The sequence below is a fragment of the Sebastes fasciatus genome, chromosome 8 (genome assembly GCF_043250625.1).
Source record: "Sebastes fasciatus isolate fSebFas1 chromosome 8, fSebFas1.pri, whole genome shotgun sequence".
NCBI lineage: Eukaryota > Metazoa > Chordata > Actinopteri > Perciformes > Sebastidae > Sebastes > Sebastes fasciatus.
In genome coordinates this window covers 599,697-616,355 of record NC_133802.1, presented here as the reverse complement: position 1 = coordinate 616,355, position 16,659 = coordinate 599,697, and the positions used below count along the sequence as shown (strand labels likewise).

Below are 16,659 nucleotides of genomic sequence, written 5' to 3'. Positions count from 1 at the left end.
GAGTTTGTAAAAAGGGAAATATTTTATTTAAAGTACAGACCATAATAGGTAAAAATTGACCTCCGAAGACCCCCCCTGACAAAAATGTCCCCCCCAATATGGGGTGAGAAAAAATCACAAAAAAATCTGTTATCCTTTGAATTCAAAAATACCATCCATAAATATGTACAACTTCTTTTTGGAAGTCCCGGAGAGTGATAATGGGCTAAGACATGTAAAACAAAAGAAAAGAAAGAAAAACCCAGTGCCTTCTCCTGATGTAACCATGGAGGAAGTAATAAAAGGATCCCCTGTCATTATAAATAATGGGTTGACGTGTTCAGCAAAGAACAGGCAATATTAAATGTTTTAAATCAACTACCATATGGGGGTTTCGTGGACCATTTTACAAATTGTAAATCACGAGCCAATAAGAAGGGGCACATAAAAAGATGTGTGATGATGAGGCAAACAAATGCAAAACATATGGTCAGTATAATAGTTGGTGTTTGGACAGGTGCAACAGCAGAGCACATAAATTATCAAACTATGTCAACATACCCAAGTTCAACTCAGATATGTTCTGGTGGTTGTGTTTCTGTGGTATAAACAAATCAGTACGATCAGAAAAGTGGTCCAGCGATGAAGTGGTGAGTACATCGGAGGTGGAAAAAAAACTTTCACACTTTGAAGTAGTGAGAAAGAGAGTGAAAAGTGAAATGCCAGAACCTCACAATTGATTTGGCGTATGTCCTTATCACATACTTTGATACAAAAAGTCCTGTTTTTTTTCAAATAAATCACAAATAAACAAAAAGAAAGCACTGTAATATAAAAAAAAGAGTGAATATAAATATTGCACTTCCAAACAACATTGAGTTCCCAGTGCCTAGTTGTTATCCCTTTGTTAGAGGTACAAGACATCCTGGAGGATCCGGACGGTGCCTTAACAGTCATTTTCTTTTTGGATTTACAATGAGGTTGTAAATGTTTGAACGGCTTAAAGGGATAGTTCAGGTGTTTTGAAGTGGGGTTGCATGAGGTACTTATCCAGTCAGTGTATTACCTACAGTAGATGACGGTCAACACGCCCCCAGTTTGGAGAAGCAGACAGGAGTTACCGGCACAGGAGAAAGCAATGTACTGCTGTAGACGGAGCCGGCAGCAAAACATATTTTAGCCACCGAAAAACTATAATACATATTATATAACATTTAGAATATTTTCCCCGCTTTACCTTGCCGTCAGACAACCCTTTCCGACGGGGAACTGAAGCCATTGTATCCATCTATGCTCTCGCCAAAGCCACCAGACTCCATTGAAAAAAACTGTAATTTGACCTCGCAGAACGCGGGGTTACTGGTCTCCTGATGCCTCAATGGGTTAGTTTGTTTGTGCTATTGAGTGACTTTGGTGAATCGTCACACAATAACACAAACAAACTAACCCATCAAGGCAATAGTAACACCAAATACTTCAGTGTTCTGCGAGGTCAAATTACTGTTATTTCAATGAAGTCTGGTTGCTTGGCGAGAACATAGACAACGGCAGAGAGAAAATATTCTAAACATAGCGTCCACTTAAACTGATGGTGATGTTTTCAGGTGGGCCTTTCTTTTAGATGACTAAAACACGTTTTGCTGCTGGCCCCGTCCACAGCAGTACATCGCTTTGCTCCCGTACGGTAACTCCTGTCTGTAACTCCAAACTGGGGGCGTGCCAACCGTCATCTACTGTAGGTAATACACTGACTATGGATAAGTACCTCATACAACCCCACTTCAAGACACCCAAACTATCCCTTTAACCTCAACGATCTCAAGCTACAGAGGGGATCGGGATAAACAGGACTAAGCAGTGGGAATAACCAATTCATACATAAAACAAACATTCATAAATATACCATTCACACAAATGCATGTATGCACGACGTCACACATATATACATGCAAGCACACACAACCCCTAACTGTAACCCACGGACATGACGTATTTACATTTAAGGCACATCAAATCTATGTACATGACAAATAAAAGAACACAAAGCATTTGAATGTTCAGTCCCTGTAGCCTTTTGGTAGTGGGATGACTTTTCTTTCTAAACAATCAAAAATACAGTATCTCACAGTAACACACTGTGAGCTGAAAATGGATCGTTCACACTCAAAGAGTGATGATCCCACCTGCTCTCATACTAAAACTCTCTGCCGAAGCTACAACATTGTTGATTGTCACGTCTTTGGTTCAAGATCACGCCATGGCCATCGACTCTGTGGTTTCCCCTTAAGCGTCATTTGCTTGCACATGGATTCAAACCGAGCAGGAGTCAAATATTCTTTCAGAGAAATGTCACTTTTTTTGACAGAAGCACCACACTGCTTCAAGCCTAACATGAGGTTTTGCAGGTCCGTGGCGGTTCCAGTCCCATCCCAGTCGACTACGCAACGACGACGACGGTCAACTCTGAACATGAACAAACAGGATTTAAACAAAGTGATCAGTAGGAGTCAAAATCAGAACTCAAAGGAAGGTCAGTCAGTCAGTCAGTCAGTCAGTCTTGGGTGGAATTATATCAGTAGATTTCCTTTGAGTGCAAAAACAACTCAACCCAGCGCTGTCCTCCAACCTGAGGCAGAGAGATATCATTTTCAAGAAACATCCATCCATGCATTTTCTACGCCCGCTAAACCTGTTCAGGGTTTGCATTGTGCTGGAGCATATCCCAGCATGCATTAGGGAAGAATCAGGGGAACGCCTCGGGCAGGTCAGGGCATAAATTACGTTAAATGTTGTGACAAAAGCAGAGCTGAATTTCGACATCCAGGCCAGTAATATTGACGTTGCTACAACCTGAGGCCTGTACTACGAAGCCAGTCCAACATCCTCAGGGTATCTTCTCTTTATCTGGCTTCACCAACCCGAACAACCGAGATCACGCTAAGCGGTCCTATGACGCTGGTTATCAACTCTATAAATCAACCCAGGGTTTCTCAGTCTGGCTGTGAGCGCGTTCACATGAACGGGGCGGGGTTTGCAGCATCTGACCAATCACAGACATGGACAAGTCCACAGACTGCAGACAGACAGGAAGAGCGTTTAACAAAGAGTAAACTATATTGGACAAATTCGAAGAAGTTAAACACTTAATCCAGACTAACAGTAACACAGTGAAGCTGCCAAATGCAGGAAGGACAGCTGGTGAAAGAAAAAACTCCCGATGTGTGAATGCGTAAATTAACAGACTTATTAATGCAACGGAACACTCAAAAGTCAGCTATAGACGTCTAGATATAAATAGCTTTTAAATGTATAACTGATGACTGAATTACACATAATCATGCCCAGTATAACAATGCGGCGTGTATGACTATTTCAACCTTCTTTCAGCTGCGTGTGAAACAGACTCGAGCAGGAAAAAAATAAATATAAAAACATAATTCAAAGCGGTAAACACCCACAGCATACAGCCAGCTGTCCTTCCTGCATCTGTCAGTTTAAACTGTGTTGTTTATAGTCTGATTATGACTGTAACTTCTTCATATGTGTGTAATATTACCATACAATCACCACACTGAGCTCTGATTGGTCAGTACAAGGTGCTTTTATACGAGTTGATCTCTTATCTGGAACATAACCTGCTCCGGAGCAGGTTAGCTGTTCAGCATCAGTTACCATGGTGATCTACCCCGGTAAGAAGTGATCCACCTTCGTAGGACGGAAAACCCTGAAGGGTTAAACCCTGAAGTTACCTCGCTAACGCCAAATCCTGCTTCGTAGTACAGGCCTCTGGTTAATGTTTTCATCTGAAACCTGTTTACCGATCAAGATAACCACGTGTTCATACTAGATACCAGAAGAATACTTTCAGGCCTCAGCAGGTAGCGTAATTCACAGCTCCTGGCTGCCATAAGCTACATGTGGCCACATCCTGTGAGATCAATAGCACCAAAATAAGGCAGTTAAAGGGGTATTATAACACTCTCCACCACAAGAATCCACAAAAGGAAAGCCAACAGGCTGATCGTAGCCTGCACACCTTTAGCAGTCACTTTCTTGTTGTTCAGTTAGCCTTGAGGCATTGAAAAGAGAAAAAGTAACAATCCCAACCTGCCATCAAACAAGACATAAATTAAAAAAAACAAAAAAACAAACATTCATTTGGCTTGGAGATCTTTAGAGTTTTGCTTCCTCTAGTGCAGCACAGTAGAGTTCCAGTGGTCTCTCTTTCGCTTAACTCTTCAACTGCTTTCTGATCCGGTCTACATGTTCCATCTCTGTTGCAATCATATGGCCAGGCGCTGTGGATCTCGTTAGCTCCGGTTGTCGTTTAGGCCTCAGAGGCAGCCTGCGGTTTGAGTTGAGCTTTCTCCATGGCGGTGCCGTAAGGTAAAGATCGCTTGAAGAAGCCGAACTACAAGAAAACAGGAATTAGAAATGAGCACATAACAAATTAGTTTATGAGAATTTTTAAATCTTCGTTTCACAGCAGCACCGACCTTGTATAGGACGTAGATGAGCAGAGCCAGAAGCAGTAAACCAGCCAGAATGGCCAAGATGATTATCCACAGAGGAACGGAGTTCTCAATATCTGGCTTATTCCACACCACTGGAGTCACCACCTGAGGACAAAAGCATCAGTTTCATTCAACAAAGAAAATGAAGATGATATTTCTGCACAAAGAATGAATGTAAAAAGATGTTAAATACCTTTTTGTGTCCACTGGGAACATGTCTGGGTAAGATGGCATAAGGCATCTTCTCCACACTGTATCTGGCCAGGCACTCCAGCACATACTGCTTGTAAGCTCTCTGAAGGAAGTGACAACAACGCAAGTTGAAAAATCTGATTCAAAATTAATGCAATCCACCAGTTGTACACTAGGTGGCGACAGAGACCGCATGCTTCTGCATTTCTATCCTATGAGAAGCTGTGATACCAGATAATGAATTTTCAATACATTCACACATATGCCTTGGGGGTGGTAAATAGTCTGACATGGCATGCAAACTATAATCTAGATTCTTGTTAGCAACTGTTGTCCCATTTGTTGAGGCAAATATGTGAAACTGCACATACTGGCAGCCTTAAGACCTGATTCAGAATCAGCACAAACCAATATGTGAGACTGACTACTGCAGCTGTGTACCTTTGCCAGCTGCACATTTGTGGTTTTCACTCTCAGTGTTTTCTTTTTTTGATGCTTAAATGAAAAATGGCTTCTAACTTCCTGCCAAAGCCTGACATCAGAAAATACACAGGCACTGGTGGAAAAAGACCAATAGTGCACAGCCTTTTCCTCTGCCATGCCTTTATCATCTGGTGTGCTCATGTACAGCACATGTCTAGTGAGTTTGTAAGGCAAGGCTCATCTCTGACAAACCTCGATGAAGGTCTCGGCCCAGATGCGGGAGCGCACTTTGAGGATGGCAGTAGTCCCCTTCTCCAGCAGACCCACGGTGCACTGCAGCGCCCAGCACTCCGTATTAGAGCAGGACTACGGAAAGAGAAACAAAGGAGTTTAAGTGGCAGTAGGCAGAATATTTTTGGCATCATATGGCAAAAAATCCATAATAACCTTTCAGCATATTGTAATTCAAGTGTTCTGAGAGAAAACTAGACTTCTGCTCCTCCTCATGGCTCTGTTTTCAGGCTTTAGAACATCTAGCCCGTGACGGGAGACTTTGACCAATCACAGGTCATTTCAGAGAGAGAGCGTTCCTATTGGCTGTTCATTCAATGAGGTAGCTGTCAATCACTCGCAAACTCTGATCAAACGGTCAAACTAGGCAGCGCTGATCAAATATGAATCAATATTCTGTTACTGTAATGCCTATTATTCGGGTAAAATGTGTTTAGGAACATCTTGTAGTGTACTGTTTAGCTGTAAAATGAGAAAGTGTACTCCGGCTGGTGGGCGGTGCTTGGTATTTCCTCAACTGATCTCAACATGGCTGCCGGGTCACAAACTTTCTAATTTTACAGCTAAACAGTACACTACAAGATGATTCTGGAAACATTTTACAGAAGAAATAGGCATTATAGTAACAGAATATTAATTCATATTTAATCAGCGCTGCCTAGTTTGACCGTCTAATCAGAGTTTGCCAGTGATTGGCAGCTGCTCAGAGATGGCAAAGCTCCAGCTCTGCTCTGATTGGTTGTTTTCCTCCGGTCTGTGACACCGGAGAGGACACAGAGGAACATGATTTTTTCAGATTACCTGTCTCTTGCATTACTGTCAGGATATAGTGACCTTTTGATAAAAAGTACTTTTTTAAAGATTTCCCCAATTCTACTCACTGCTGCTTTAAGGCGATATTAATTAAATGCAAATAAGTTTTGTTTAAGTCATTCTTGTGCATAGATAAAAAACTTCCAACAGGATGTAAACGCCTTTGAAAGTCATACAGGTAAAAGTGAAAACTGGTAGAACAGATTTGGGAAGGTCAAATAAAGCCATGTTAATGCTGCAAGTCGAATAAATATAACAAAGAGCCCAATGTTATGATCACTATTCCACGCCTGCTTCAAATTAAACTGAAGGAATGTCATGAGACTGTAAAAATGCAGCATGCGCCACTCTCATTATTGCCCCACCACTAAAACCGACCCATTTTTCTCAAGACTGTAGAATATACAATTTTAATTAGATCCCCATAATGCAGCTCAGCACGTTTAACATTCTACAACATGCACACTGTGTTTTAGAGGCGGCGCTGCAGCTAGACCACCCCCAGATTGAGAGGTTTCAGCGGGTTTCCTGCGGGAGCGCATTAGTTTACTTGTTACACCGAGTAGGCCAAACACAGGAGGAGAAGAGAGCACCCGCCTGGTTCCCTCAGGCTCAGTGTTAGACAGACTTAATGAGGGTATTCAGACAGACAGGGAGCGTATCAGTCCACTTCCTCCTGGTAGACCTCCTCGATGCCCCAGGGCACCGGGGCCACAAAGGTTTGTGGAAATGACTTGAAAGTGGACCAGTGCCAAAGATGCCTCAGACCCAAGGCCCACATATCCTCCCTGGTGGGATTATGTGGGCAGGATCTGGAGCTTGGGGGCATGGAGGCTGTTCCCACAGCTTCATGAAATAACTGGCCTCACTACACAGCTGCTGCACACTGTTGGTACTGCATTTGGTAATTATACACTTATAAATGTTAGTAATCACTAATAAATAAATAGTGGGTTGCACACTTTGTAATAAACCCTCAAGACGACAGTTACAGGCTTTTCCAGAAGCTGCCCATCAGAGGACCTTCCTGATTAATTAAAGGGATAGTTCGGGTGTTTTGAAGTGGGACAGTATGATACTTATCCAAAGTCAGTGTATTACCTACAGTGGATGACGGTTGGTACACCCCCAGCTTGGAAAGGCAGACAGGAGTTACCACACTGAACCAAAGCAATGTACTGCTGTGGACGGGGCCGGCAGCAAAACGTGTTTTAGCCACCTAAAAGAAAGGCTCACCTAAAAAAATCAATATCAATTTAAGTGTTCTCTATATTTAGAATATTTTCACTGCTTTACCTAAAATATTCCAAATATAGCGTACACTTAAACTGATATGGATTGTTTTATCTGGGTCTTTTTTTAGGGGGCTGAAAAAACGCTTTGCTCCCGGCCCCGTCCACAGCAGTACATTGCTTTGGTTCAGTGCGGTAAGTTCTCCAAACTGGGCGTGTGCCGACCGTCATCTACTGTAGGTACACTGACAATGGATAAATACCTCGTGCAACCCCACTTCAAAACGCCCAAACTATCCCTTTAAAAAACTAAAAATGACAAGTGTGCTGCTGTCAGATGAACACCTGGCAGAGAAATCACAACCTGGCAACCCCCAAAGTAGTTTGAATGGCTTATAACTGATCAATAAGCATTAGTTAATATTAGAAAGTGGTACCAAACATCTAGGCTTGCAGAACAGCCAATACATCCACATTTCTACATATGAGAGTTCTGCAACAGAAATTTAAAAAAGAATTATGTAAGTAGTAATTATGAAATGCCTTTCGATTATTAGTGCAATTAAAGAAAGTCCTTTGTTCTTTATGCATAGCTCAGCTCTTCAAAGACCAAGCAGGTCATTTTAAATTCTCACACTATGACCTAGGCTGACAGCTTCACCCAAGCATTGCTAAACACTAACACACTTTGATCAAGAGACAGAGATGTCTGTCCTCCTCAGCTTAAAAATAAATAAAAGAAGTGCAGACATGCGGGAAAGAAGAGAATGGGGTCCTTCATACTAAGGTGTCATTGGACATGCTTGATAAACGAGCACGGTTAGGAGCGATAGGCACACAGACAAAGACCTCTTTGGTGGAGGCAGGTATCCACAGACAGGCAGGGAGAGAAGCTACCTGCAGCTGGGTGGATCAATAGGGCCAGTGTATGGGGGCTCAGGGGCCTCACAGCACCCAGAGCTCAAAATTAGAGAGCAGTCTGTGAAGTAACCAGTGCATCACTGACAAAAAGCCTCCCACGTCCCATCGGCCTCTCCACCCCTCCACCACTACTAAAGGCTCTTTAATGTTAATCACCACAACGGGACAAGCCTGTGCCCTCTGACCCCTCCCTTTTAATGACATCATAATCTAATTACCCAATCCCAGGAGCCTCATGTAGAGAGAGCAAGGGCCAGAGTCACTAAAATACAGCAGATCCAGACACTTAACTTAAGGCAATTTAAGGCAAACTATTTGCTATGTAAAGATATAGAGGAGTAATGTGTACCTGAGCAGAGAATGAAGTCGCTCTCCCTCTGTGTGTGTTGTAATCCGAGCTTCACCGTGCTTTGTTGACGTAGCCAGGCCGGCTTTTAGTACATGTTCATGCTGTGCCCTACTGGCTAGCTCACGGCCGCAACTCTGCACTGCGCTCATACAGTCCCGACTGACGGCAGTCACGGAAGTGTAGCACTCATTTTCACTGTTAGCACTGCAAGCACCGTTAGCTATGAGCCGCCGGCTCAGTCGTCGCCATGTTGAGAACCATGCGGAGGCAATAGAAATGCTCCCAATCTCGCATTACCACCTTAAAACTTTATACCAGCTTAATCAGCATGTTAGCATTGTCACTGGGACTATGTTAGCATGCTGCCGTTAGCATTTAGCTCAAAGCAAAGCCTCACAGAGCTGCTAGCGTGGCTGCAGCCCAGTGGTCTCCAACCTTTTTTCTCCTCTAAGAGCTACTTTGACTAAATGAAAGTGGCCGAGAGCTCCTCATATTTTATAATATTAGTAACATTTATTCACATTGTTCAGCTCCACCCAAACCAGCTGAATAAGCTTCTTTTGTATGAACATTTAGAAAATGTTGATATCCAACACTCACATTTTGTATCAAAACATCTTAAATTCAGCAGCACGTGCATGTGTTTTTTTCTGTATGCATTTCTTTACATTTTCAATGTGTCAAGCTCACACTATTAAATTCACATCAGATTAATGTCATAGAACTACTTGTCCTTATTTTCTGTCTGTCCACATATCACTGCATCACATCACTTCCCTTCACATTCCCTTCATCATTTGTAGTTCACATGCATGGATTACATGCATTCAGTCTTTTTAACAGTTAGTGAGATGACCTGTTGTCATGATGACGACTACAGGCCGGTTAACGTTACACTCACCGGAGCTTAGTTTGCTGTAGCTGAAAGACTTTCTCCTGTACCATGTCAACACAACTGAAGGTGGAATTAAAAATGCTGTGTATAATTAATATTGTCATCTGTCTACTCAAATAAAGTTTGACTGTGAAACAGAAATGTGTTGTGTTGCTTACAGTCACTATTTACTACCTGTACCCTTCTACATGCATGACATCAAATTAATGTTTCATATCAGCTGTTTAAACAGTGTAATTACATAAAGTCTTTGTGAAAGAACATGTTATATTTATCTCAGATGATGGGAGTACATGAAGCCTGTTCTGCTGGTTCTTGCAGACTAACAGAAGTAGGAGCAGACTCTGCTCATAGTTACGAGGCGGACGGGAGAGAGTCACTCCGTGGGCGGGGTCACCTAGCTGGAGGTTCTAACCGTTGTTCTTACAGGAAATCCTAATATGGCATGAAATTCGTCACCGACGTGACTGGAGTAAGGAAAAGCTGCTCACTGTTTTTTTAGACCCATTTTCTGAGAGATGGAGCAGGAAAAAAAAGAGAGAGGATGGTCTTTTATGACACTATGGTGGCCTGTAGACACACTGGGGACCTTTAAATGTTCATCTGTTAGTCTTGTTCTGAACTTAGATTTCATGACACTCATGTCAGAAAAAGCTGCTTCACAACGTTATGTAGACCCAAACAGAGCAGACATTTTCAGAGCTGCTTGGTGAAGGTTCTTATAGTTTTCTGCCTCTACTAGGTTCCAGAAATGCTGTGACACCTATGTCCACCTTCATGAAGGGGTTGGCAATAAATGTCACAAGTTTCTCAAAGTCACTGAATCTGTCTGCAAACTCCTGCCCAAGCGTGGACAGTAGGTCACAGTACTTGTGTACGTTCACAACGTCAACTGCCCCTGTATGGCTTTCCAACATCTTTGACACTGAGGGGAAGTGCTGAAACTTTTTGTTTTTCACTTGCTGAATGTAAAATGACAGTTTTGCTTTGAACGCCTTAACAGCGCTGATCATATCACATCTGTTTTTATCTTTACCTTGTAACTGTAGGTTCAAGTGATTCACTTTCTCAGTTACAGCCGTCAGGAATGCAAGATCAAGTAGCTACTCAGCATCAGACAACAGGCTGGTATCTTCCTCCCTTGATTGATGAAGGTTTTTTTGTGCTTCGTTAGGATGTGCGCCACTTTAAATGAAGCCTCTGCTGCAGCGTTGGCCTTCTTCGTCGGTTTGGTAAACGGAGACTGACGTCTTTTAAGCGTTGTTTTCAGCTCCTTTACCTTCTCTGTTGGTAGACTGCTACCAGCCGGAAAATCCCGTGAAAAGTTGCCATGGATTTGGTGAAGTGGCGCTCGACGTTACATCTTCTACCGACTGACACGCTCACACCGAAAATAAGACGCACACACTTGTCATTCACATTCGTGAAAAAAAACTCTGTTTCCCATTCCTCATGAAAATAATTTAGGATGTGTTTTGCCTTTTCTTGGCCTGGCTATTCTCCCCGGTCATTGTCAAATCTGGTGTGTGCTCGCTAGCCTGCTAACATCTCCTAATGTTACGGCGTCACTGATGTAACCAAACTTGACAGCAGGGTAACGCGTTTAATTGACAGCTGATTGGCAGATAATCAGTTTGTGTAGAGAGTACAAGAGTACTTATCAAATTAGTTAACATATTCTTTGAACCTTTAGCGAGCGACTCAGAAACGGGTCGCGAGCGACGTGTTGAAGACCCCCGCTGTAGGCGCAAATGCTGCGTTCGCTGCCGCGGAAGTGTAGTACCCCCCTCCGGTTCCCTCCCAGGTTAACACTCTCAGCTCTGTCAGCTGTTTTGTGTCTGTTGTGTTGCCCTTGTTTTCACTTTTAGCGGTGTTAACACCATTAGCTATGACCGCCAAGTCAACTGTCGCCATGTTGAGAGCCGTGCAGAGACAATAGAAATGCTCCCAATCTCACATTCAGCACCTTTAAACCAGTTTTTTATTCAATGCAGAGTCCTGACCTGCTCTGTAAATGACACAAAAATCATTTTAACTCCATAACCACATTAACCCTAAACTCTAAACTCAAGCTCCTCATTTCCTCACTTTCAGGTTACTTTAGACTTCACCTTTTGGCCTGATGATGATCATCCATGCATACAATACATTGCATTTATAGAACTTGACTATTCCCCTTTAAGCATCTTACCAGGTTAGTCAAATGAGCGAGCTGGTTCCTGTGGACGTCCCTCCTCTCGACGCGGTGCTCGTGGGCCTTCAGTGCCAGGATGGGTGGTTCTGTGGACGTGTGTTGGAGCTAAAGCCAGAGAAGAGAGCACACACACACACACACACAACCCATTAGGACAATACAGACGCTGATCTCACTATAGGCAGAAGAGCACACCCTTTCTGTCAATATAAGACCTAATGTGAGCATGACCCTGAGGCTTTTTGTCATTAATCAGAAGCATGTGAGCTCTCCTCCAACACACAGTACTTAGCAATTCACCAGGGAGGGAATAAAAACATTAGATCACACAGCTAAGATAGATGACCACTCACAAGCCTGCTCAATATGTGTGAAGCTTTGGAAGTAAACACAAACAACTGCACTGAAATGCTTCGCCCACAAAATGCAAAATGCTTGGTATCAGGGGGCGCGCCGCTGGATGTCGAAGATGAGTGAGTCGCTGGGTGAGGTGGTTCATCAAGCTGCTCTGAGCAATGGGAAGAGCCGGGACTTCAAAGCGGTGGTGGGGTAAGTGTGTCCTGGGTGGGGCTGAGAAGCTGGGAGGAGGAGGTGGGTGTGGGCCGACCAGCGGGACTGCCCAACTGTTAATCATACATCTGAGTGGGAAATGGAGATGTTCACTGTCTGATTTGGCCTCATTTGACCCCTGAGAGGTGCGCACGTGCATGCGGCACACTTACTTTGAGGCCCAGGTGGTTCATGTTTCTGTCAGAGGTGCAGTTGATGGGGCCTTCGATGGAGAACTCCAGAGGGTAAAGCAGAGTCTGACCCTGGATGCTGAGGGGGCAGCGCAGCTCCAGCAGGGTGTGGCTGATCCGGCTGGGCCCATTGTTCACCAGCTGGAATAAAGGAAATGAAAAAGGAAAACTTTAGTATGCAAAGTATTCGAAAACTTCAAAAACAGCTTGATAGTTTTAGTTGTATAGCTGGGAGGTTGCAACAGATTTTTTGTTTTCCCACGCTGAAACGTTCATATTTGGCATATTTTCTTAATCTACAAATAGGTCACCTAAAGTAGATCGCTGTTAAATCTCACAAAAAGTGGATCAGCACAGCCTGGGAAAACTGCGTGATCTAGAGTACGTTTTTCTTCATTCATATGAACAGTAGGATCTGTTTTCCATCCCAATCTGCTCAGCCCCGATGAGTGTGCACAGCTAACAACACGGCGATTACCTCATAGATGTGTTCAACTGCAGGCCCGACATCCTGCTCCACCCCATAGTTTTTGGTCACTTTCCAGTTGGCCGGCGGGAAGAAGACCTTATCTGGTCGAGACACACTTTAAAAAGAGAAGCGGGGTATGTGAGAAAATGCGTGGGAAGGCACCAGCAGAGACTTAATGAAATTCCAAAAGTTCAAATGAGGGGATCCTAACGCTCGACTCACCCCTGGAGGATGACATCAGCCTGAACAACCACCTCCAGCTTGTAAGATACGACCTCACTGTGGGAATTGTTCTCATTTTTACTGTGGAAACAGAGAGAGAGGAAAAGATTCTGATTAGCTGACATCATCCGTATCAGTGGTGCTGAGCCACACGTACTCTCTTCTATAAACTGTTAGAGTCTCTGATGGGTGTTGACAGCGAGTTGTACCTGCGAATCTGCAGCTCAAACTGAACCGTTTTGTGCGTGTCCTTCAGCCGCGGCACTGTGAAGCGTAGACCTGCCCACAGCTGCAGAGAGGAAGATACAACATATTAATCATCATTTAATCACAAAACATGATATATTCCATTAGCCTACTACCTCACAAGTAACAGAGAAGGAAGTGGTGGGTAACCATTTCTTGTCTTAACTAAAACTAAAGTCTGCGTGACGTTTCTAGACTCTATTTACAGCACTGATAAAGGGTATCTTCAGGGTTTTTTCAACCTGGAACCTATTTCCCCCATTTTTTGTGTCTAAGTGACTAAAAGGGACAATCATTTCTGAAATTGATCCAGTATTGAGTGGTGCAGGGATGAGTCCTAAAACCCAGAAATGAGTTAGCATTTTAGCACTTCCGATTCTATCGTCTGGAAGTCAATGTTTTTTTTGAATGTTTTTTTAATTAGATGCCTGAAATAAGGTCTGTGGTTAACACAAGTTGAAGAGATTTTAACCTTATAAAATACGTCAGTAAATATCCCACTCATGAATTCTGAAGCCTTTATGTGTCTTAAAAAAGGCGGTTGCTAACAAGTGGCGAAATGTCGACACGTCCACCTTTACAGCCTCGTTGTGTACGTATACGTTCGTTTATAGCCTAACGTTAGCTTTTTACTTCTGCCAATTGCATTCACAATCATAAAAGTGGTGTTCATTTGTGGAGATTATTTTGCTGAACAAAATGTGTAAGCATCATAAACGTTTGTTTGCCACAAAGCTTATTTTCTGCAATAATCCAAAATCCAATGAAAAAATCCCATTGGCTTTTGTCGGCGACGTTAACTTCCTGGTTGGCCAACAAAAATACGTCATCCCTGCAGCACTCTCTTGAGAGACGGCAGCCGTTATACGGGCTGGAATGTAATCGCTCGAGGCAACTCCTCACCTTCAATGTACGTCCACTAAAAGGGCTTGTCTTTGCCACTGACAGGCTCAGATTGTTGTTATAAATCTGACAACATTATGGAAAGGACCCTACAGAGAAATAAAATGTTTTTGTTAACTTTTGCTTTCTGTTTGTTACTGTGTCATGTGACTTGTTGCTGGAAGACGAGAGTGGAGAGAGGAGTGCCACGGGACATGGGACACCGGTGTTGTCATTTTGTTGTGTTAGACTACAGAAAGTGTAGCTTAATGTTATCTAAAAGATTTTCAATGTCATGGCTCAATACTTAGCTGATTTCCACAATGTGGATACGACGCAAGATTTTAGAACAAGACTGAAGTTTCCTTGAGCAACACATTGAACCCCGAGGTGGCTTTACAGCAGCCCACTGCTCCTAAGGATGGGTTAAATGCAGACGTCAAATTTCATGTATCTACCTGTACGTATATGACGAATATAATGAAGTTTAAAGTTTAAAAGTAAGAAAAAGGTTTAATTTCTCTGTTGGGTCCTTTCTACAATGTAGTCAGACACTTATAACAATCTGAGCCTGTCAGTGGCAAAAAGAATCACGTTTAGTGGCCGTACACTGACGGTGAGGAGTTGCCCCGAGTGATTCCATTCCAGCCTGTTTAGCTGCTGCTGTCTGCAGTGTTCTCCCTCAATGCTGGACCAATTTCAAACATTGTCCCCCCCACTATTCACAAAAACGGGCGGGAAAACCCTCTCTACTGTACTCATCTCATCCATCTGATAGATATGGGATTTTCTTGGGTGTGTCGGTCAATAGAATCCTCGTCTATTCAGCACACAGATGCATTACACGTGGGCAGGTCCAAAATGTGGCCGAGAGTTTCTTCCTTTATCTATAATTTCAGATCCATTTGTTTTCCACACAAGCTGGTTCATAAAGTCCCTCTGCGTCTACCTTTCAAAGAGCTACCTTATCAGATCAATAATGCTGCAATCGGAGACCTTCCAAAAGAACAAGTGAGCATATTCAACAAATCGTTTTGAAAGGTTTTGTCTATCTCTTCCAGTTAACATGTAGTTGACAGTCTTCCTCTACAGACATATTAAAAGCATGCCAGCTTGTGGCTCCATCATTAAAAAGGGGAACTCTACCCAGCAGGGCGCTGAGGGGGCACAGTACTTCCTGTCACAACATTTTCTAACACACTGTGACTTTTCCTGTGCTGTTCACACCCAACCTGGGGATGTCATGCAACTTGTTTTCCTGCAAAGAGCGGGACACTCATCAGGCACAGAGCGAAAAAGGGAAAAATACTGTCAAAAGACAGCAGTGTCCTTACACTGGTTCCAGACTTCATCGGGTTGCCCAAATCACAGCTGAGGTATCGAGTTTGGTTCTCTGTCTCATAGCTGCAGGTCAGCTGGGTCAGGCTCTGAGGAACAAGACGACGGAGGATTTAGTGGAACCACAGTAAAGGACAATCATCAAGAAAAAGACAGACGGCTGTGATCCTTTTCTAGTCACCTCATTGTTGCGTGCGATTCCGCTGTAGTCTGCTTCAGGGGGCAGCACCACATACAGCTCAGCCTCGTACGCCCCTCCCTCGCCCTCATTCCTGGCGTTGAAAGTCAAGGTCAACTGGTTGTCATCGCCCAGGTAGACTTCCTTCCTGTTCCTGAGGACCCAAGCAAAGAAAAGGGTGATCACTAATAGGGTCAAAGGTCAGGTTAAATGGTGTCATGACTGAAATATATATGGGTAGACTAGGGTAAGACCCCCCTAAAATCATAACAGAAGTTATCTCAAGACGCTTTAGAATTTATTAGAACACTATTATCGTGATATCTATAGAAACATTTAAAAAATAATAATGCTAGATGACTGAATTCATTTTTAAATATGTCTCTTTTTTGGCAAATTAATTACACTCAATATATGAGTGTAAGGAGGTGGAGAGCGAGCATAACCGTATATACAGTATAAAATGAGGGGCTGGATTTTTTACCCAATATTACCATATGTTGTGTATACTCGCGCTCATGTGACCATGGTATAGTTCGTTAATAGCATACGTTAGCTTTTTTATTCTGGCGATTGCATTTACATTTAAAAAATCATAAAATTTATGCCTAGTGGGGGCGTCTTAACTCAAAAATCCTTCTCTCACATATTACAAAAAAAGTATGTTGTTTTTTGTTCAAACTAAAGGACCACCCTCCATATGATTGTCATACTAACAGTGAAAACAATTTGTGTATGTAAATCCTTGTAAGTCTTACCCTGGTCTACCTCTCTCTCTCTC

The 16,659-nt window shown here is 43.0% G+C and overlaps 1 protein-coding gene across 2 annotated transcripts in view; it reads right to left on the bottom strand.

The window, feature by feature from the left end:
- Positions 1-3: 3 nt before the first annotated feature.
- itga5 (integrin, alpha 5 (fibronectin receptor, alpha polypeptide)) overlaps positions 4-16,659 on the bottom strand; it is a 55,669-nt gene continuing 39,013 nt past the window's right edge. Inside the window, exons 20-30 of one of the 2 annotated variants that reach the window (XM_074642804.1) lie at positions 15,882-16,032; positions 15,697-15,789; positions 13,444-13,523; positions 13,235-13,315; positions 13,022-13,127; positions 12,526-12,684; positions 11,801-11,908; positions 5,361-5,474; positions 4,687-4,788; positions 4,476-4,598; positions 4-4,390 (exon numbers count right to left, since the gene is read on the bottom strand). In XM_074642804.1, coding sequence (XP_074498905.1) covers positions 4,307-4,390; positions 4,476-4,598; positions 4,687-4,788; positions 5,361-5,474; positions 11,801-11,908; positions 12,526-12,684; positions 13,022-13,127; positions 13,235-13,315; positions 13,444-13,523; positions 15,697-15,789; positions 15,882-16,032 — 1,201 coding nt within the window. In that variant the 3' untranslated portion in view covers positions 4-4,306. Of the gene's footprint in view, positions 4,391-4,475; positions 4,599-4,686; positions 4,789-5,360; positions 5,475-11,800; positions 12,442-12,525; positions 12,685-13,021; positions 13,128-13,234; positions 13,316-13,443; positions 13,524-15,696; positions 15,790-15,881; positions 16,033-16,659 lie in introns of those variants that run through there. The other variant, XM_074642805.1, reaches the window with a different exon arrangement.